The sequence below is a fragment of the Prionailurus bengalensis genome, chromosome B4 (genome assembly GCF_016509475.1).
Source record: "Prionailurus bengalensis isolate Pbe53 chromosome B4, Fcat_Pben_1.1_paternal_pri, whole genome shotgun sequence".
In the NCBI taxonomy this organism is placed as follows: Eukaryota; Metazoa; Chordata; class Mammalia; order Carnivora; family Felidae; genus Prionailurus; species Prionailurus bengalensis.
Genome location: NC_057358.1, coordinates 28,605,073 through 28,626,866, shown reverse-complemented (window position 1 = coordinate 28,626,866; position 21,794 = coordinate 28,605,073). Strand labels below are relative to the sequence as shown.

Genomic DNA, 21,794 nt, shown 5'->3' with positions numbered 1-21,794 from the left:
CATTTACCAGCACTACATTTTGAAAAGATGGGTTATCTTGGCATCTTTGGCAACAACCAATTAACTGTAAATATGTGGATGTTTTCTCAACTCTTAATCCTGTTTTCCTGATAGTCTATTCTCATGCCAATACAACTCTGCATTGACTACTATAGCTTTATAGTAACTCTAGAAATCAGATAGTATAAATCCTCCAACTTTATTCCGTTTCAAAATCGTTTTGCCTACTTGAAGTCTTTTGCATGTCAATTTCTACAATTATGTGGATAGGACTGTTACTAAAATCGTACTGATGAGATAAATTTGGGGAGGACTGACAGCATAATGATATTGCAGTTTCCTGATTCATAAATAAGGAACTTTTTTGCATCTTCCTTTTCTTTGCATCTTTTCTTTCAGCAATGTTTTATAGTTTTCAGGGCACAGGTTTTGCTTTTTTTGTGTGTGAATTCTGTTAAATTATCCCTAAATATTTCCTTTTTTGATGATACTGTTTTTTTAATTTAAATTTCCATTTTTATCATTATTATGTAGAATATTATTGAGTTTTGTATAATGAGCTTATATCCTATAACCTTGCTTTCATCTTCTCTAGTTGTTTTGTAAATTCTTTGTTTTCCACATAGACAACCAAGCTGTCTGCAAACACAGTTTTACACTTGTTCCCGCCTGTGTTGCATGCCTTTCATTTCTTTTCCTTGTCACGTTGCACTGGGTGTGACCTCTGGGGCAATGTTTAATAAAAGCATGAAGAAGACATTCTTGCCTTGTTCATAATTTTAGGAGAAAGCATTTTTTTATAATTGAGTATGACATTAACTATAGGTTTTTTTTGTAAGAGACTTTCATCAGGTTTCGGGAATTGCCTTCTGTTCCTAGATTGCTGAGAATTTTTATGACTTGGTGTTGAACTTTGTCAGATGCTTCTATACCTATGAAGATGATTATATAGGCTTTCCTTTTGCTCTGTGAAGATGATGAATTACATTAATTGAATTTTGAATTCAATTCAATCAACCTTGCAATTCTGGGATAAATCTCACTTGGTCATGATTTATTTTCCTATTGATACACTGTTCAAATTGATTTCCTAATATTTTGTTAGAGATTGCTGCATCTATATTCATGAGAGATGTTGGTGTGCAGTCTTTGTGTCTTATAATTTCTTGGTTTTGCATCAGGTATATGCTGGCTTCACAGACTAGGTGGGGAGCGTTTTCTTTCTCTCTCTCTCTTTTTTTTTTTCCTGGATGGGTTTATGTAGAACTGGTACAATATCGTTTTTCGATGTTCAGTAGAATTCACCAGTGAAGCCATCTGGACCCGGAGTCTTGTTTGTGAGCAGATTTTTAACTAGAAATTTAACTTCTTCAACTTTGGACTGTTCAGGCTATTTCTTCTTTAGTGAGCTTTGGTATTTTTGATCTTTCCAGACATGTGTCATTTTCATCATAGTTGTCAAATTCATTGGGATAAAGTTCGTATTTCCTTTTTATCCTTTTACTCTATAGGATCTGCAAGATTATTTTCTCTCTCATTCTTGATATAATTTTGTCTTCTTTTTTTCTTTGATCTGGCTAGAAGTTTATCAATTTTATTAATCCTTTCAAAGAATCTGATTCTGATTTCACTGATTTATTTTCTTTTTCATTGATTCATTATTTTTCTGCTTCCTATGCCGTTTATTTATATCTTTATGCCTCCTTTCTGCTTGGCTTGGGTTTAATTTTATTCATTTCCTAGTTCTTAAGGTAGTTAGATACTTAAGTCCTCTATTCTTTTTAAATATAAGCATTTAATGCTATACGTTTTCTTACAGGTACTGCTTTGCTGCACACTACAAGTTTTGATAAAGTGCATTTTCATTTTTATTTAGTTCATCTTATTTTATAATTGTTAGTTTCTTTTTTTTTTTGCTGAGGGGTTACTTGGAAAAGTGTGGTCTGATTCCCAATAATTTGGGGGGATTTTCCAGACATATTTCTGTTACAGATTCCTGGTTTAATTTTTTTGTAATCCAAGGAAACATTTTATTTGCAATTCTTTTGAATTGAGAGTTGGTTTATAGCCCATATTATGGCTTCTCTTTATGAATATCCCATGTGCCGTTGGGGGAAAATGTGTGCTCTGCTGTTGAATGGAATGTATTTATCCATGAGAGGAGGGGAGCTTCTGCTGTCTCGTAAGGTTCAAAGTCCATATTGTGATTGTCCTAATGTGCCCTCCCTTTGATCTTAAGAGGAGAAATCTAAGTTTACAATTTCATGTTCTCAAGGCTAATTTTAAATTTGCACACAGATTTGAAAAATCTCATGCCCCTCCTTTTCTTTTTCATCATGTTTTGAAATGTATATTGGTCTTGCTGGCATTTTCTTCTCACAATTTTGAAGGCCAGGTTTGAGTTTAAATGTAGTGTGAACTATTCTTACACAAGATACGACACAGCTTGTTAAGAACATGGATTTAGAGTCAGATAGGCCTGTGTATAAATCCTTATTCTGCTACTTAATACATACATATATGTATGTGTGTGTGTGTGTGTGTGTGTGTGTGTTCATGGGCACATGATTTTTATGTGTATTTTGTAAAAATTAATTTTGATAGTGAAGCACCTGTGCATGGCACAAGTAAACAACATATGGCCCTATTGTTATGTGGTTTGAGAAAATAGTGGGAAGTGTTCACATGTTAATAATGCCTAGATTCCTCTGTTAGCCATTTATCAGTATGCACCAAGCACCACCTTCTTTGAGCTTCTTATCACAGTGATTGCAGTACAAATGCCTCCTAAGAAGGGCTATTTCTTAATCCTATATGGTCAATTTGTTTATCGGATAGCTGTTTTTAGTGACAAGAAATGAAGCATCATGATGTTAATGAGTACTTAGGAATGCGGGGCCCTGAAAAGGGAAGTGGGTCCTAAAATAGAGTCTCCTCAGATTGGTCATGTCACCCATGCTGGAAGCAGTCATATCCACAGGCCTTGAATGCTTATGTCATGTACCACGAAAGTAAGCATCAGAAAGACACCTAGAAATGAACTCAAATCAGAACAGGTCAGGCAACAGAAAAAGAAGGTATAATTTACTGTTTGTTTATGATGCCAAATGTTTAATAGGACCCGAGTAAGAAAAATACTAAATTTCTGGACTTATTTAATATACATGTTCTTAGATTAGAAGCAAAAGAGTAGCAAAGACATAGCCGAACTCTGTTAACATGCAAATTGTATTTTCACTCAACAGAATTTGTTGTACCTATTAGTGCCAGGCACTCTGCTAGGCATTGGGGATGTGAGAGTGACTCTGGCAGATGCGGTTCCTCTTCCTAGTGGGGAAGGAATATAAATAACCACGAGAGCTATGGCAAGAAAGGTACAAGGGACGAGGAGTGTACAGAGGAAAGGCATCTAAACCCAGGCTTCCCTGCAGTGACCGGAGGGTGAGATGTCATGGGATCAAGAGTGGGGGTGGTGGTGGTGAAGGGTTTCAGGAAGAGGGAGCAACCTCTGAGGAAGCCTTTAGTTGCCAACTCTGACCTTCCCAGAAACACTTAGCCAAAGGGAAACCCACGATTTAGTGGTGAGTGTCTAAAACATTTAGTTTCTTACCAAGATTCAGCCCAAGGTAAATCAAGTGCAGGATGACAGTGTAACACCCCACTTCACAGAGAGATTTCCAAAGAAAATCTTGATAATAATTAGAAGAACGACAGCAGGTCAGGCTTGTTGATGCATTTTATTGTGAGATGGGGGAGTCTGGTAAAAAACTAGAAAATGACCATGGTGTAACAAGGAACTTAAAAATGAAGAATCAGATTTGTAACTTACATACATGAATACAGGAACAAATTGGCACAAAATGTTAAACATTGTTCCCAACACTGTTTATATAAGGTTATCCTAATTTGGCTTACTAAGGAAATGAGAGTTTTATGGTTAGGCTAATCTCTTAATAAAACTGCAGAGCATCATGCTATTAGTCACACAGTGAATTTCAAAATTTAAGAGTTTTATATTAAAAACTGGGTAAAGGTAAAATGACTTGATTGTAGTTGTAAAACTAATACATTCCCATTTAAATTCTGTTCTACAGTCCAAGGCAAGTATAAATGTTAACATAACACTGTTAAATCAAATCTCAATGCAAGAGAACCAATTGCATCTCTACTTTAAATCTTATCAACTTTCCAAATTTTCATACTAAAATATATTATTGTATTAATACAAACTACAGTATTATACACTACACTGTGTAATAAATAAAGAAATATAAAAATAAGACACATAAATATAAAAGTTTTCTAAAACTAAAAGTACATGTCAGTAAGAAGGGTATTAATACTGCCAGGTTTGAAGACGTACAGTACAAAAATGTTGCACAGATCTATAAACTAAAAGAAATAAAATAATACTGATAGGTAAAAATCAGCTAATGTTGTTAATAAACTGGGTCCATAATAACTAACATTTGGAAACAGTTATGAGCCAAACAATGATGGCATGTCCATGTCTGAAATGCAAGTACATGGATAGAGCAGATTAGAAAATTTCCCTTTCATTTCTGTAGAGAAATTTTGAAAGTCAATTAACACAAAATGGATGCTGAGGAATTAAAGGGTGAAATGTCCCAGTGTTTAGGTTTCTCTGACAAGAGTCAGTGGTTTTAAGTTTTATTTGGAATTTTGATACAACAAACAAATCGACAAATGCTAGTTATTGTAGGCCACACACTGAACGAAGGCGGGTTAGAGCCTTGAAAATACTGATAAATGGCACTTACAGCACACAGGTCTTGCTTAAGGCCAAAGGAGACACAAAGCTTCATATCATATCCTTCATATTTGTCACCACATATTCAAAACACGATTACAGACACTGATTCTGACGACTCTGCTGCCCTTCCCAGCATTAACACTGTTAGTCCCTGCAATCAGAACTCAATGGCAATCTTCTGAACTCCATTTGAAACCACATGAGTAAGAAACTTCAGTTCTTCTATCGGCTGCTTTCTTAAGGCTAACAATACACTTTAAATGATAATACTCCACTATGACATCTAAGTATTAGAAATTACTACCTTCTAGATTGGATTTATAAAAGGTAGCTAGCATGGTTTGGAACTGCATTATACTTCTCTGTGAAGGGAATTCTGTAGTGCAGAAGTTCTCACATTTTAAAAAACATAATAAAATACTGAAGCGGATTTAGCATACGTTTACCAATAAAAAATTATAAAATTTCTCCCAATTGTACAGCTTAAGAATAAACCAACGTAAGAGTGATAATACTGACAAAAATGAAACAATGCCAGATGCTTACCTAATTAATCAGTTTCCTTTAACCTGTTCAATCTTTGCTTTCCGAGTCATTAAAGTTTTCTAATCTGCTTCGTGTTACAAACTTGTTCCTAACTTTGAAAAATGCATGAAAAATTACTAGGTCTGAGATCAGGCACACCCGGATTTTTTTTTGTGTGTTTTTTTTTTTTTTTGTATTTTGTATTTTTTTAAATTTTTACTTTACACAGTAGTGAACAGAAACCACAGTATACAGGTTACTGTGTTTCCATGAAAAGCATGTATAATATAGAACAAACTTCATTACCAATTAGAATTTATTTTCCTTCTAGAAAAACTATTAGGCTTCATTTGTTTTTTCTTCTGACACCTGCTCACTATTCTCGCTTACTTTTTGTTCTAAGCTGCTTGCTTGATTTACAGCTTCATCATCCTTCATCAGACCTTCAGTTTTTGCCTCTTCTCCCTCATTCTCTGCCTCTTCTCCCTCTTCTTCCTCCATCTCGTCTTCCTCCTCCTCCTCTTCCTCGTCCCCTTGTGGTTTTTCACATTCTTTTTCTTCCTGCAGTTCTTCCATCTCTTTGTCCTCCTCCTCCTCTTCCTCTTTGTCACTATCTTCATCCTCTTCCCTTGTCAAACTCTCTCTCTCATCTGAGTCGGCCTGTGAGGGGGACGCCTGAGCACCAACGTGCTCGCTCCTCAGCACTTCCGGTCCCGCCTCTTCCTGCTCGGTGCTATCGCGCTCTTCCGCTTCTCTCTTGCAGTAGGAGTAGCGATGATTCATGTGTTGCGAGTAAGACCCAGAGTGTGAGAAACGCTTGCCACATTTGTCACATTGATAGGGCTTTTCTCCAGAATGCAATCGCATGTGTTCAATCAAATGATGTTTGTGTTTAAATGCCTTTTTACAGATTCCACACTCGTGAGGTCTTTTACCTGCAAAATAAGAACACAGCCATGAAACAATCCTCACAAGGATTTTGGGGGCACTTCAGTTTGGGGAAAGCACTGCAGATTTACTTTTCAAGTCATCAGGTTCATCAGCATACCTGTGTGTTCATATTTATGTCTCAATAACGAGCTACTCTTTTGGAATATCTTATCACACAAATCACAAGCATACATTCCATTTTCTGTCTTCCGCATTTTCTTTTTGGGTGGTGTAGAGTCAGAGTCATTCTGATCCTCTACATTTGATACTCCTTCTGAGCTAGTGTCTTGCCTTTCATCCTAAAGGAAGAAAAGAAGATAAAATTTAATTTCTACTTAAAAGATAAACAAGAGACCTATATAAAAGCATAGGTTAAAAGAAACTACTTAATTAAAAAAAAATCTTTTTACTTTAGAGCAAGAGTGCATTGCATCTCCCTCACAAGTGGGGGAGCGAGAAGAGGGGGGCGAGAATCCTAAGCAGGCTCCATGCTCAGCCTGGAGCCAGACATGGGGCTAGATTCTATGACCTTGATACATGACCTGCACCAAAAAGCAAGAATTCGAGGTTTAACCAACTAGGCCACCCAGGTGCCCCGATTTATACTTTTAATAATTTGACCAAAGCAAGCATACTACTCATCACTGCAGATGGGCTCCAAGGGTGGGGCTAGGTGACAGGTGGGGGTTCATATAGACAAAAGGGAGGTTGGGGGCAATATAGTTACAATGATGACAAAAACAAGTGATCAACTGATGAAAAGAAAGGACACCAAAAAGAAAGAATGTAAAATGCATAGTAACCAAATTTATTTGGTTCCAAATAAATAATACCTTTATGAGAAATTTGCTAAAAATATTAACTTAAGGGTTTGCTACATAATCACTAATTTCCAACTGCATCAATTGTTTTCATTCTGGGTTTTACAGAGCAAAAGTTAAGATTCTATTTTTACAAAGTGGTCTTTGAATTGTGTCCTCCAGAATTTCAGAATTCTATGAACTGACCTCCCTGGTTTTTTTTTTTTTGAAAAGAGAGGTCTGCTCTACTACTTTTCTAAGGAACAAGATGAAAAACTGTGCAGGAGAGTCTGCATTTTCAAACAAGAATACTTGCTAGTCAAAATAAATCTGCAGACTTTCAGTAGAATAAAATAATTTCAGCAGTCTCAGGGAGGTACTTTTGTGCAGGATGCTCATGTAGGTAAAAACGATTGGTAGAGGAATTGGGTTCCTCAAGATCCTCCCATCTTTCCTAATGTCTTCCGTTCTATTGTCTCTAAACCCACACATTTTCTGAAAGTTCAAAGGTTTTTACAACATTTCTTCTAGTTCTGCAAGGTGGGAGAGGTGCAGCCATTTGGGTCATTTGTGAGCTGCCGGTTTGTGCTGAAGTAACCTGACTACTTTTATTGCTATTTGATCTGGTCATATGATTAACTGAAAGGTTAGTGGGTCTCCCTTTATTCTTCAAAGGTGTACACAGTGTTTTATACACCAAGAATCTAGGTGAAGTCATTGGTCATGTGAGAATTTTTTTCAAGAGTAATCACAATGGCAGGAAACCCAATCAGTAGCAATATTCAAGGGGGAAAAAAGCAGCAAATACACATTTGAACAGGATATTGTAATTATGTTCATTGCACCTACTTATAGCATGAATTTGGATAAAAGATCAAATTTATCCTGGTATTTGGTTGATTCAATCAGAAATTGATGAAAAAAGTTGGGGGGGGGGCATCAAGGTTGGTGACCTAGAAAAAGTCTGGACAATGAGCCACACAATAGTCACACAAAATGGTTCTATCTAAAACCACATCATGGATTTTGGGGGAAAGTAAGGAGGGAAATGTATATATAGATTCACAACAATGCTTCCTCATATATATTAATTATGACTGAATACTGTTTTAGTTCACAGCTCATAAAGTGATCAGCACATTCACTAGATGGGTTCTTTGTATACTTCTTATTTAATTAAAGCCTTTAACAAACATAGGTGTTAACACATAAAAAGTAATAACTAAGTTCTGCTGGGGTGAAATGTCTATGAATGGCAACATGGTTTCATGTGTTAGTTATCATAAGGCAGAAACCGTTACTAATTTGGGAATATAACTATAAAACCAGGAATCCAATTAGTGAGTATTCCAGTATTTCTTTTCTTCCTTCAAATAGTCAAGTTTTCAGCTGAGAATTCTCATTATCAGAGTAGAATAACAATTAAAACTGTAGTTGATAACTATCCCTTGGATTAGTAAAACACTGAAGACGGGATGCTACAAAAGTTAAAGCAAACATTCATCTATTTCTTTTCAAAAATGATAGTCTGTATCAACCTGCTTGGCTCTACAGAGACTGATTTTTATTAGAAAAATTTCACTGAAGGGGTGCCTGGGTGGCTCAGTCAATTAAGCCGACTCTTGGTTTTGGCTCAGGTCATGATCTCTTAGCTTTGTGGGTTCGAGTCCCACTTCAGGCTCTGTGCTGGCAACGCAGAGCCTGCTTGGGATTTTCTTTCTCACACTCTCTCTGCCCCCCCCCCCCCCACTGGCACGCGCGCTCTCTCTCTCAAAATAAATAAACTTAAAAAAAAAAAAGGAAAACTTTTACTGAAATAGGTCAAACTAGCATTTTACCAAACAACTTCAGGATGGGGAGGACTTTTTTTTTTTTTTTTTTTTTTTTGGTTACCTGATTCCCATTTGGCTGGATCACTTTCAAGGGTGGTTCCTGGACTGCAGGGCTGACGGTAGTAGAGTATGTGTAAGCCACCTGGGGAATCAGAATAGTCTGCTTATTGGCAGCTAGTGCTCGCAAGCATGGAACACTGTTCTGGTCAGCAATGGCCACGATTGTGGGTAACTGGGCAGTGACTGTAGGTATAGCAATATTTATGGGGTTGGCACTTGGTGGGATTACATTTACAACTGGTTCTGAGTCTGTAACACAACTGTCCTTTTGTGGCTCCTTTTTTGCACAAGATAAGTTCAAGGGTTCTTCCTGGACAGAATAAACACTGTTCTGGTAAACACTAGTGATAGTTGACCTTTCCAATAATTCTCCCTGTTGCTTTGGTAGTGAAAGATCAAGAGGTTCTACTTGTGGTTCTTCCTGTGCACCTTCCGCTGTGTACAAGTAACCCTGTGTATTTCTGGATGAGGAAAGGTTTAGAGGTGAGGGGGATGATGGACTACTTCTGGAACCATTGATGGCTGATCCCGCTGGTAAAACTGGAGAGTTAGTCATCTTCAGGGGGCTTTGCAGACTTGCTGTGCTGTCTGGGGGTTCATTTGCATTTGTAGATTGAGGCTGCTCATCGTTCTTTGCAGGGATATTGACTTTGCCTGGTTCGGGAGAAGATGGTTCAGAAGACTGCACTGAGATCTGTCCAGCTTGCATCTTTTCAAACCACTTTTTTACTACATCCAGTGGTAGGTTTACTGAATCAGCAATTTTTGAGAGCTCTTCTGCACTCGGTTGTGCATTCAAAGCATAATATGCTTTTAGAAGAGACAAAAGGTTCTTTAAAGGTGGCTGACTGGGAGACAAATTGCCATCTCCACTTGATGAAACAGAGGACTCGGGCTTCTCAGCTTCTGGTGCAGGGAGCGGAGGGGGCTGAGCAGGCTGCTTTAGGTCATAGTGCTTTAATTCTGGAAGTGCATTAATATCTCCTGGACATTCGTCACACAGAAGGCAAGTGCTATCGCCCACTCCTCCTTCAAAGCTTTTGTCCTTCTCAGATTTAACAGTAAGATCTTCGGGTAACTTTTCACTTTTGCAACTGTTTGTGGGGACCGGATTTTCTTTTTTCAAATTCTGAGGAACAACTTGAAGTTGGCTAGGCTGCTCAAGACTGTAGTTAATGATAATTTTGGTTGTTCCATCTTGATCAACCAAAGGAAGACTGATGGCGGAAATAACAGAATGGCCACCTTGCTGTATGGATGAAGCATTGATTGTTTCTTGTTCTTTGGATGCAAGATTGGCTTGATTATTCTCCAAAACTTGCCTTATTACATTACCATCTACTGCCACTTTAAGTACATTCTGAATATCGCTTAAATTGATACTTATGGGAGACACCAAACCAACTGTTGGCAGAACAACAGCTTGCACCACACCCTGAGGAGAACTGGTTGCCTGTAACGGGCCACCACCACTAAAAACCCCATTTTGTAAAGGGGTTGAACAGTTGATTCCTGAAGCAACCACAATGGGTTTGAATTCATAATCCACAGGTTCAGTTTTAATTTGGTTTATAGAAAGTTGCTCTTGAAGGGGTTTATTCTCTATCTTTTGCCTTATCTGTGGTCGTGTGGGACTGCCTGGTGAGGCCGAAAGAGATGGTGAGGAACACTGAGACGTCTTGAGTCCTGTTCTTGGTCGCCCATTCACAGGCATCAAGCTGATGCATTTCTTGCTGCTTATGTGTGAGCTATAGGAACCAGAATGGGAAAAACGTTTCTTGCAGTTTGGGCATTCATATGGCTTCTCTCCTAAACAAAATAAATTACATTCACTGCATTATTACACATACATTTTTATGTGTCCACATTTTCCTTTAAGCAAGCAGTATCAATTTAAAAAGAGGTTACTGTGGATCTTGTGATACAATTTTATTTAGAATCGTCATTTGCAGTTCAGAACTGACATAAATGCTATGAAGACTAATAAAACCTTAGTCTGAAGTACATGTGCTAGCCAATCAGGGAATCTTTGCAGCATATGTATGTAATATTTCTGCTAACCTTTAAACCTTCAAATAATTCTCAAATAATTACAGCTGACTCTTGAACAACATGGATTTGAACTGCACAGGTTGACTTACACGTGGAAGGTTTTCAATAAATATAATACAGTACTGTGAATGTATTTTCCTTATGACTTTCTTAATAACGTTTTCTTTTCTGGAGCTTACTTTATTCTAAGAATACAGTATATAATACATATAACATATAAAATATGTATTAATTGACTATTTATGCTGTTGGTAAGGCTTCTGGTCAAGAGCAGGCTATTAGTAATTAAGTTTTTGGGAAGTCAAAAGTTGTATGTGGATTTCTGACTGCACGGGGCACCAGCACCCATAACCCCTGCATCGTTCAAGGGTCAAATGTACATCTATTCTTTCAAATCATTTTTGTTATCTTATTTCACCTCCCTATGTTATTTTCTCTATTTCACTATACTTAACCATCCATAGGAGAAATTATTAGAAGAAAAGTAAGTAAAATCTCCCATAAGACTTAAGTACCAATATCTATCCTTGACTGTATACATCATACGAATACCTACACTTCCCATATCCACAAGGTTTTAAGGTTTCCTTGAAAAGATCTTCTCAATGGGAAGAAAACTTTAGATATGAGGTACTGCTAGGAGCGACGGCTTATTAAACTAGGAGGTATGTACTCCTGGAGACATAAGGCAATGTTCTAATGGGTACGCAAAACTTTCTTATAGTTTCAATTTTAGTGACAGCAGTTATGGTAATTTAAAACATTGCAATATTAAAACACAGATTACACTATGGAGAATAATAAAACATTTGTGTGAATTGTTAGGAAAATAACCACAATGTCAAAGAAGCACCTTGCTTGTACAGGCCTTCATCAAGTTGCTTCCCTAGACCTTTGGGGGTACAAGGCATTTATTCTTCTTGGCTGTTAGGGATACTTTGGTAGAAAAATTTGAAAAGCATGAAGCCAAATGGAATATTTTCATACAAACCTAATTTTCACTTAAATTTTATAGTTCATTAATTTGTAATTTATAGTTTTCAGACTGAGTCTCAACGTTTATTTATTTTGGGGACAGAGAGAGACAGAGCATGAACGGGGGAGGGGCAGAGAGAGAGGGAGACACAGAATCGGAAACAGGCTCCAGGCTCTGAGCCATCAGCCCAGAGCCCGACGCGGGGCTCGAACTCACAGACCGCGAGATCGTGACCTGGCTGAAGTCGGACGCTTAACCGACTGCGCCACCCAGGCGCCCCCAGACTGAGTCTCAATAAGGTGGGAACCTGAGTCTTCTGTGCCATTTATCCTTTGTGTAGGTCACAAAAATGCTCACTAAACCTTTTCGAGATGAATGAATGGCTAATTGCAGAATTATGAAATACGGTGATGCTAATTTATCTACTCAGTATCAAAATAAAGCTCTTTCTTTCCTCTGTTCTTTTTAAGAATTAAAATGGAAGCAGTGGGAAAGTCGGTGTAAACTCTTCTAATAATGTAACTTCAGTGCAAAGTTTTTAAAAAGTGACTTATATTTTCTCAAAGTATAATTACTTGAAGAATCAGATATTAGAACTGGAAGTGATCTAAGAGGCCCTCTTATTTGGTAAAAGAGTTCATTTTATATCCTTGCAATAAAAAATTCATTTTATATCATCCTTGACTTTGGCTAGTCTCCTGCTTAAGCTCCTTTATTAAAAGAAAGTTATTACCTGCTGGACAGCTCTATGAAAGATGGTCTAGTCTGGTTCTGCTGAGGATCATGAATTTGGGTTCAAAACCTGGCTCTGTCACTTACTATTCTCTAAATCTTTCCAAACTTCAGTGTTTTGGTGTGTAAATAAATGTAGATACATCCTCAATGGACTGTTATAGCAGTTACATGACATAATATAACAAAACTTTTTGTGTGGTCTTAATACATGTTAGTCATTCTTTTAAAAAGTAACTCTGGGGAGCCTGGGTGGCTCAGTTGGTTAAGTGTCTGACTTCGGCTCAGGTCATGATCTTGCAGTCCATGAGTTCAACCCCCACGTCAGGCTCTGTGCTGACAGCTCGGAGCCTGGAGCCTGCTTTGGATTCTGTGTCTCCCTCTCTCTCTTCCCCTCCCCAGCTCACACTCTGTTCTCTGTCTCTGTGTTGCTCTCAAAAATAAATAAACATAAAAAAATTAAAAAAAAAAGGTAATTCTACTGAGAGCTAGGTTGAGTACTAAGCCAGATTTCCCTTGTTATAACAGCCTACTTTCCTGCCCACTGATGCCACACACAACAAGTCTAACTTTTCTTCTGAAAGCCAGATTTTCAAACTGATGATGAGCTGTCATCTGCATCCTTAAACTTCCTTTGTGTGGATTAAATATACCGCGGTCCTTCAAAGACTCCTCATAGGACATGGTTTTTGGAACCCTTACCCACTTGTTAACTCATCTCTGGAAATTCTCCAATTTATCAATATCTTTCCAAAGGGATGCCTGAAATATGATTCAATACTCAAAATGTATCAGGAAAATTTCCAGTGGGGGTAAAATGAGGGATATGTTTTAGTATATCTCCATTTTAACATTTTAAATTATTGGATAACATTTTAAATTATTGGATAACATTTTCAGATAAGCTATATGCTTGCTCTCTTGCTAGAGACACTCAAAACATAAGAATCTATAATATAGATTATTTTTATCTTTATAAACAGGGAGGCAGAGGAGCACAGTGGCTAAGGCAACCACTTTGGAGTCAGGATACCTACACTGGGGCTCCTGCTTTGCCATGAAGAGGCTGAGTGACTTTGGATAGGTTAATTAAGCTCTCTGAACCTCCATGTTCTCATCAGTAAAAAAGGAGGAAATAATAGCATCTATCTCATAAGGCCGTGGTGAGGACTGTATGCATTTATGTACCCAAATAACTAGAATGTGGCTGTAAATAGTTAAGTATTCAATAAATACTAGTTATCATTATTATTGTCGGGAGTTACCTGATATTGTATCATCACCAGAAATAAAGTGCAGAAAAAACGTTGTAAAGCCAAATCCACTATGTTTGTTGGAAAACCTCTTGTTTCTAATTTCCTAGCTTTACGGGTTATAGCTAAAGTATATCACCTAATTCATCTGTCCTGCAACTGTTAAACCCTGGAGGTGGCATCAGGAAGTTGTGCTGTGAAAAGTCAGATGTCCCATGAATACTGATTTCTTTTTTGTAATGGCGGAAGTGGGTGTTTGGTTGCATCTGATGTAAAAATTTTCCAGGCTAAAGGTCTAGAGCTATCGAAAAAACCTAAATTATTTTCTGGAGAGGATCACGGGCTGGGAGCAGGAGCTCTTTTGCCTCACCTCTGAGTGGAGGGGAGGTGATCTGCCCCTCATCATAGCTCAGCTCCCACAGGCAGAGTTCAGATGATGGGCAACACACATGACTCTGCAGAGGGCTCATTTTAATGGTATCAGAAGAGAGCAACAATTCCGGTAATTTTAGGGAGTATAATTTGAAGGCCCTGATTAAAAACACAGCTGAGAACAAAATTACAGAGGTTTCTTTAAGGCTATGAAGCTCATCCATTGCTAGATACTCTAAACAGTGCTTTCAAAACTATCTGTGGTGAAGGGTGGGGTTTTTTTTCTTCATTTTTTTTCGTTTTAAATTTCCAATCTAATATCAGATTGATATTGTATCAAATATAATAAAATTGTCACAGCGTTTTCTTTGTACAATAGTTTCTGAATGCTTGCTCTCAATTTCTGTAATTTGCCTTTGCAAGACCCAGTCACCACATGTTTACAGATTGGTACCAGTCCCGGGAGGACATTGAATAGCCCCACTTGGCTACCTTCCCTTGGAATAAACCAGACCATCAGAAAGCTGTACACTCGAATTTGTAGCCAAGTGGCAGCCCTGGAGACATGCTTTTCCTGAACTGCATTTTGGTGAAATATCACTGGCCTCCTATTGGACAGTCTTGTTTTAAATTTTTTTTTTCAACGTTTATTTATTTTTGGGACAGAGAGAGACAGAGCATGAACGGGGGAGGGGCAGAGAGAGAGGGAGACACAGAATCGGAAACAGGCTCCAGGCTCCGAGCCATCAGCCCAGAGCCTGACGCGGGGCTCAAACTCACCGACCGCGAGATCGTGACCTGGCTGAAGTCGGACGCTTAACCGACTGCGCCACCCAGGCGCCCCAGGACAGTCTTGTTTTAAAAAGAAAACCCTATCAAATTCTCTGCTGTATTATTTTGAGGATATTTGGGGGAAATGACATAAAACGTATTTTGTCCTTTCCCCTTTATGATGCTCCAAGGAACAGCTTTCCCTATGGACTTACTTAGTAGCAGCAAGAGTGATGCTTTTTCTAGTCACTGATTCCTTTTACTTATGGACTGTCTGGGTCTCAGTTACTGACGTAGTTTTCTTATTTCCCAAACCTTAGAGTCTGATGTGTGGTCCCCTTTCAGCACGTGCGTGGCATTTCGTGGTGTTCATTTGTTTTCATGCTTACTTCATGCTTGTGCTACTTTCTTTACTTTACTTTCCTAATATATTTTTATAAATTAAAATTTCCTGCTGTATTAAAGGCATACAAGCCTCATATTAAGACAGGTATAAATACGTAAGGAATGGACTGCGCACAGCACAGAGGGTGCACCGTGAGCTGTGACGCGGCCTAAATTTTCACTAGCTACTTCAGCTGCAGCAGCAGCGCACTGCTAACAAGCTTATCGGAAGCTCTTGACCATCCAGACTCGTAACATTTTTCCAGTACAGACAGTAGTAGCTCCCCACTTTCTACTTGATCAAGACTGCTTTTTGAATGTCAATGCAGAGTTTTGTGATTAAATATCAACTTCCTGTTTCTAGCCCTGCAATTTTAATCTCTGGTGTGACCCATGCTTCCCAATTTTGTATCACCTGCAGGTTTGGTGAATCCTCCTATGTAAGTGCAACAGGACCATGTGACATTCATTTTGTACGTGAATCTTACTCTAAATTTTACTTTTTCCTTCCTTTACCCCCGATCTCAAAATTTAAGAAAACTCTCTTGGATTAGCTATATCTCTATCAACAACTTCAAATCATCTGTGGTAAGAAAATAATAGGTCATTAAAAATGTATTATTGATGGAAATTTTTCAATTGCCCGCGAGCTTCTCTATGAAATAGGATCTATGGCAACTGCAAAAGACAACAACCTCTAATTTCCAGAAATATTAAAGTGTGAAAATATTTAAATGTCTATGCAACAATCTTGGTTTCAACAAAAGTGGTAACTTTAACATTATTTAGCCCTCAATGAGCAAGACAGTAAAACTTCTAGAAATGCGGTTCCAAAATAAAACACAGATATCACCAATCACCCCTCACAGGACCACCCGCTGTACTTTTTTTGTAGGATATCTGTAAGATGTAAAAGTCAATACAATAATTTCCATGAAATAAGCCATGTGCAGACATCCATAATTTCTCGTTAATTAGAAAACAGTTCTATTTCACTAAAACTATTTAAATCTAAAATAACATATCAAAATTAGTCAGGAGATGAACAGATTTCATAGTGCCATGTGGGACGCTACCAAGTTTTCTTTATAGCTTTTGTTGAAGTGGCGCCGTTAAAGAAATGCAAATACAGTTCTTTATGTCTAGAAGTTTCTAAAACAGACATATTTTTTATCATGTAGTATCATTTTATAAGTAACAATTTAGAAAGTGATATGGAATAGAAAGGTGAAATAATAGGTGAACACATTTTTCTTTTCAATTCTCAGTGCTGCCTTGTCTGGCTAGCTCCGCATCACCCCACACACCATTTTCTATCTGGAGTTTCCACTTCTACTTCTCTCATGTTAAGAATGTCTCCATCTTACTTTCTTGTGCAAATTGTGACTTGTGAATCTTCTTTGTCCTTCCCTAGCTAACTGTGCAAAAGAGGCAATGAAATTAACATCCATCAGAAAGCTAAAGGAGGCTGTTCTTCTTGTTAAAACATGCTATATTCTGATTAGGAAATTTGGAGTATGTCATATTACATTAGCTTAACGTGCTTCAGTTAGAGATTAAGACTCCAAAAATGTCACTTATAAATAGAAAATTTCTCCAGATAAGTCTTTACCCTAAAAGAAAAAGCAAGATGTTCCTGATCATGTGTCTAGACCACATGTTATGACAGATTTCTTTATTACCACATATGCTATAATATTCAAGATGTAGAAAGAAAACAAATATTTACCACTGTGGATTCTTAAGTGCTCTTTTAGATGATGTTTGTATTTGAAAGCTTTTCCACATTCAGTGCACTTGAATTTACGATTACCCCCAGACTGTGTCACATGTCTCTGCAAGAAAGAATTGATAGTTTAATTATAAGGCAAAAAAGCTTTGGACATAAAAGAATGGCCAATCTGCTAAAAGTATTATTCTGGTGAATTCTGCTTCTCAAAGGCCTCAAACTGAGGCAGTCATGAAAATTTAACACTTGGAATATTACCAAACGAAGTGCGATAATGGGAACAGAATTCTGACACAGAGAAAAATCTCCACTTGCTCATTTAGAGTATTAGAATCATACTTTATTGAGTAATACAGTATTTAGCACAAATAAGATAATATATTTTACTAGGAACTAGAGATTATCTCTTCTGCAGGCCAGACTTTTTCAAGTAGTTTATCCTCTTGGACGCTTGATATTTCCAAAATGTACTTTCATCTGATGATTTAAAAATACTTCCATCTTTTCATCCAGATATGGATTACTATAGTAGCTTTCTGTCTGGTTGATCAAATTTCCACTATATATTTCAAATATATTCTGCACTTTTAGGTTTTTTCCCCCAGGTCCCATTACTTTATTTATTTACTTTTATTGATCCATCATTAAATTTATTTATGATTTAAATTAAGTACGTTTTTCAGTGGAGTATAGCTGACACACAATGTTACATTAGTTTCAGCACACAACACAGTGATTCAACAACTCCATGTGTTACGCTGTGCTCACCACGAGAGTCCACCATCTATCACCACACAACGCTATTACAATACCATTGACTATATTCTCTATGCTGTACCTTTCATCCCCATGCCTGGTTCATTCCATAACTGAAAGTCTGTGTCTCCCACTCCCCTTCACCCATTGTGCTTGTCCCCCACCCTCCCCTTTGGCAACCACCAGTATGTTCTCTGTGTTTGAGTCTGTTTCTGCATTTTTTGTTCGTTAATCATACAAAAGTGCTGCTTGAATTGAATTGTATCATAAACCTCATAAACCACAAATTGCTCATAAATCTCCAAAGGCTCCCCATTAACACCTGAATATAGATTCTGAGTCTGTACATTCCAAGTTTATAGCTCCTGAGTTTCCAGGCTTATTCCACACCAGCTCTCTAGAAGAAGGCATCCCTCAGTCACTTAGTGAGTTTCGGTGTTGGCACATATACTGCTCTTCTCTATCTCCTTCCTTTGGTTTATACTATTCCTTATTTCTTGGCTATACTTCCCCACAATTATGACTATTAAGATTCTACCCATACTTCAAAAGCTCAACTCAAGTACTACTTGCTTCACTCTCACCCTCGCTAAAGTCTCCCTTGTGTTTTTCATACAGGAAGGAAAGAGAATAAGTACTTACTAGGTATCAGGTCCTACTTCATCCATACCCATAGTTGTCACATATGGTGACAACTCCCAACAGTTTATCTCTACACCTCTTAACTCCAGGCTCTCACGGCCAACTGAGTCCTTGATATTGCCAGTTGGAAAGCAATGGGCATGTGAAACTTTACATGATTTACTGAACCATTAATTTCTGAGAATCAGCTCCTCCTCTGGTGTTTCTTGTTTTTGTAAATGATGCCCTCATTTATTTGATTATTGCTTAGGCTTTGAACTTTAGAGTAATCCTTGATTCCTTGCTTTCTTTTACATTTTACACCCTTACTCAATCCATCAGCAGGCCATCTGAATACACTCTGAATCTAACATTCATCATTATGTCATATCTGTCACCACCAGTGAGTTCAAAGCCACCACCACCTTCGGCCTGGATTATAGCAGTATTCTCCAAATAGTTTCCTTGCTTGTAAATGATCTCCCTGCTTTCATTCTTGTCTCTCTTGATCTACTCTTCACCCAAGAACCACTGTTCCCTTAAAAATAAAAAAATAAAGATAAAACTCAATATCCTTCAAAGGCCTCCTGTCACTCTGTAGAATAAAATCAAAAGTCTCTATCATGGTCTATAGAAGGGGGTACATCATCTGGCCCCTAATGCCTCCCTGGTCTCACCTATCTTTCTCGAGAACCTTTTATTCACACTGGCCTCCTTGCTGTCCTTTGGTGATGCTGGGCAGGCTTCTGTCTCAAGGTCTTTTTATGTTTCCCTTTGTTCCCTTTGACTGGAACACCCCTCCCCCCCCCCCCCCCCCCCCCCGCCCAATCTTTCCATGGCTGGCTCCATCCTTTCATTCAGGTCTTAGTTCAGATGTCCTATTCTCAGAAAGTTCTCCCTATCTTAAAAAAGTAGCAACTTTCTTCACTTTTTATCCTCTTACTCTACCTTATTTTTCTTCATACTATCTGTCCTTACATTTTATATCACCTACTAATATATGCTCCCTATTGTCAGGATCTTTGCTTGTCTATTTCAATATTGTGCCTTTAACACCTAGAACAGGGCCTGACATGTGACAGAAACACAAATATGCATCTAATGAATAAATTAATAAGACATGGAAATGCTTATTTTTAAGTCATGGTATGATTTTCAAAGGCAGCAAGATAGACATTGTACTCAGGTTTGCTGCCCCATAACCTAAATTGTATCCAAGATATCTTGGTAATACTGCCTCACATTACTGGTCCCTGTATTAATCACAGTGCTTTTCTGACCTTCCTCTGACCACACGCTTCATATATAAGACCTATTACGTTTGAACCCATCAGAAATATCGCCACAAAATTGGCTTTTATGTTGCTTAGAGATATTATGATTTGTTTCTATAATGGTATCTCTTGCTTTCACCAATAGTTCTACCTGTGCTTTGCAGATCCGTTTCTTTGGCAAGGGCCCTTGGTATAGAGAGGATATGGGGGCAACATTTGCAGTTTGGCTCTGTTCCCCAAAGGCTTGTCTGTCAGGACTCCCAAATGGAAAAGGCATTCTTCCGCATTGTCCCTGATAAGACTTACATAGGGGCAGATGTAGATGGATGGTCTTTGTCTTCAGTAGTTCCTTCCCTGTATCAATTTCTCCCTTCTCTTGGTATTCTCCCCAATTTCAAGTGTTCCTTCAAGGACTTAACCATTAACCTAACTAAGGAAAGGTTGGTCCTATACTTCCTGATTGCCATCCTCTCCCCCTTATTTTGTGATTTTGTGAGCATCCTTGTCAAAGTCCTGAGAAGACAGGTTAGTCCTTGATGATTCTGTTTCTGCTGTATTTTTTTTTGTTTGTTTGTTTAGCCATCATCTTAGAAAGGATCTAATTTGTTCTCTATGAGATATGTGACTTCTATTATGTCCACACAGAGGGCAGAGTTCTCACGCATTCATGTTTATAGATATTCGTAATCCTTTGATGTAAGAAACTGGACATGTGCCCCAACCACAACACAAAACTTTCAAATATCCTGTGCAGTTGAATATTTGATTTTTACAGTTAGAATTATGTTGATATTAATGTGATTGTGTAGAGATGACACTTCTCAGGATCTTATAAAAGAAGGATAACTGGCAAAAGTTTCTTAGCCTTTAATCTTTAAGTATAGAGCCAACAGTTCAAATGTAATTTATAGAACAGTCTTGGTTTACACATGAAAAACTGAATCAAAGCAACACAGAAGGAGAAGAAACCATATGAAAATGGAGTCTTCAGAATAAAAATGGTTAGAATCTAAACTTTAGGTTCTTAGAGGAAGTCACTTCCCTTACTAGTGTAAACAGAACACAATAACTTAGAGTAAGCAGTCATTGGTTCCCAGAAAAGTGTTTTTATTATTATTTGCTTTCCTTCTTAATTGGCTAGTACTTAGTCATATGGTTTATGAAACCAACATTTATCTTTCCTACACTGAGCATTTCAGTAGAATGCATTTTGAAATCTAGTTCTAAACTTAAGGGAAATATTTGTTATGGTATAAGCAAAACAATTAAATTGAGATGAAAGGGATCTTATCTAAAAAAGAAAAGAAACTTACTTCTAAAATAATGTTTATACGCGCTTTGTAACTCAGAAATGACAAGATAATTCAAATAATCTCTTTAATTTGTATAAGGCTGCAGACAAGACACTGTCTAGTACATTCTTTTAAGTATATTGGAACTGTTGCCTTCTGTGGAGGGTTGACAGTGAACTCTCAGTCATTTCACTTACTTGATCTCTTCCTGATTTATGTGATGTCATGTGACGTTCAAGTTGGGTTCTGTATGCAAAGGTGTAACTGCACAGGGAGCAACTAAAGTTATCTTCATTCTTTTCATGGCGATATTTAATGTGTTCTTTCAGAGAGGTAAAGCGTTTATAGCCTCTATCACAATATGGGCAGGTGAGTAACTGGGAAAATGCATCTGGTGTTCCTGTAAAAGAAAGATCATATATTTCTACTTTAAAACATTCAAAAAATATTACCAAAGGTACCTACCATTGAGTCTCTATGCTACATGCCATATATTATACTACCCACTTTATATTGATCCTTAATACAATGATATTCATGTCTATTTAATAAAAGAGAAAACTGGAGGCTCAGAAAGGTAAAATAACTTACAAGTCACATGGCCAGGAAATGATAAAGTCAGGATTCAAACATGTGCTGTCCGACTTCAAAGTCCCCTATC

The 21,794-nt window shown here is 37.6% G+C and overlaps 1 protein-coding gene across 4 annotated transcripts in view; it reads right to left on the bottom strand.

Moving 5' to 3' along the window:
- Positions 1-3,718: 3,718 nt before the first annotated feature.
- ZEB1 (zinc finger E-box binding homeobox 1) overlaps positions 3,719-21,794 on the bottom strand; it is a 201,196-nt gene continuing 183,120 nt past the window's right edge. For all 4 annotated transcript variants that reach the window (XM_043561481.1, XM_043561482.1, XM_043561484.1 and 1 more), the window contains exons 5-9: positions 21,331-21,533; positions 17,191-17,296; positions 8,923-10,730; positions 6,348-6,528; positions 3,719-6,234 (exon numbers count right to left, since the gene is read on the bottom strand). In XM_043561481.1, the coding sequence (XP_043417416.1) occupies positions 5,639-6,234; positions 6,348-6,528; positions 8,923-10,730; positions 17,191-17,296; positions 21,331-21,533 (2,894 nt within the window). In that variant the 3' untranslated portion in view covers positions 3,719-5,638. The remainder of the gene's footprint in view (positions 6,235-6,347; positions 6,529-8,922; positions 10,731-17,190; positions 17,297-21,330; positions 21,534-21,794) is intronic.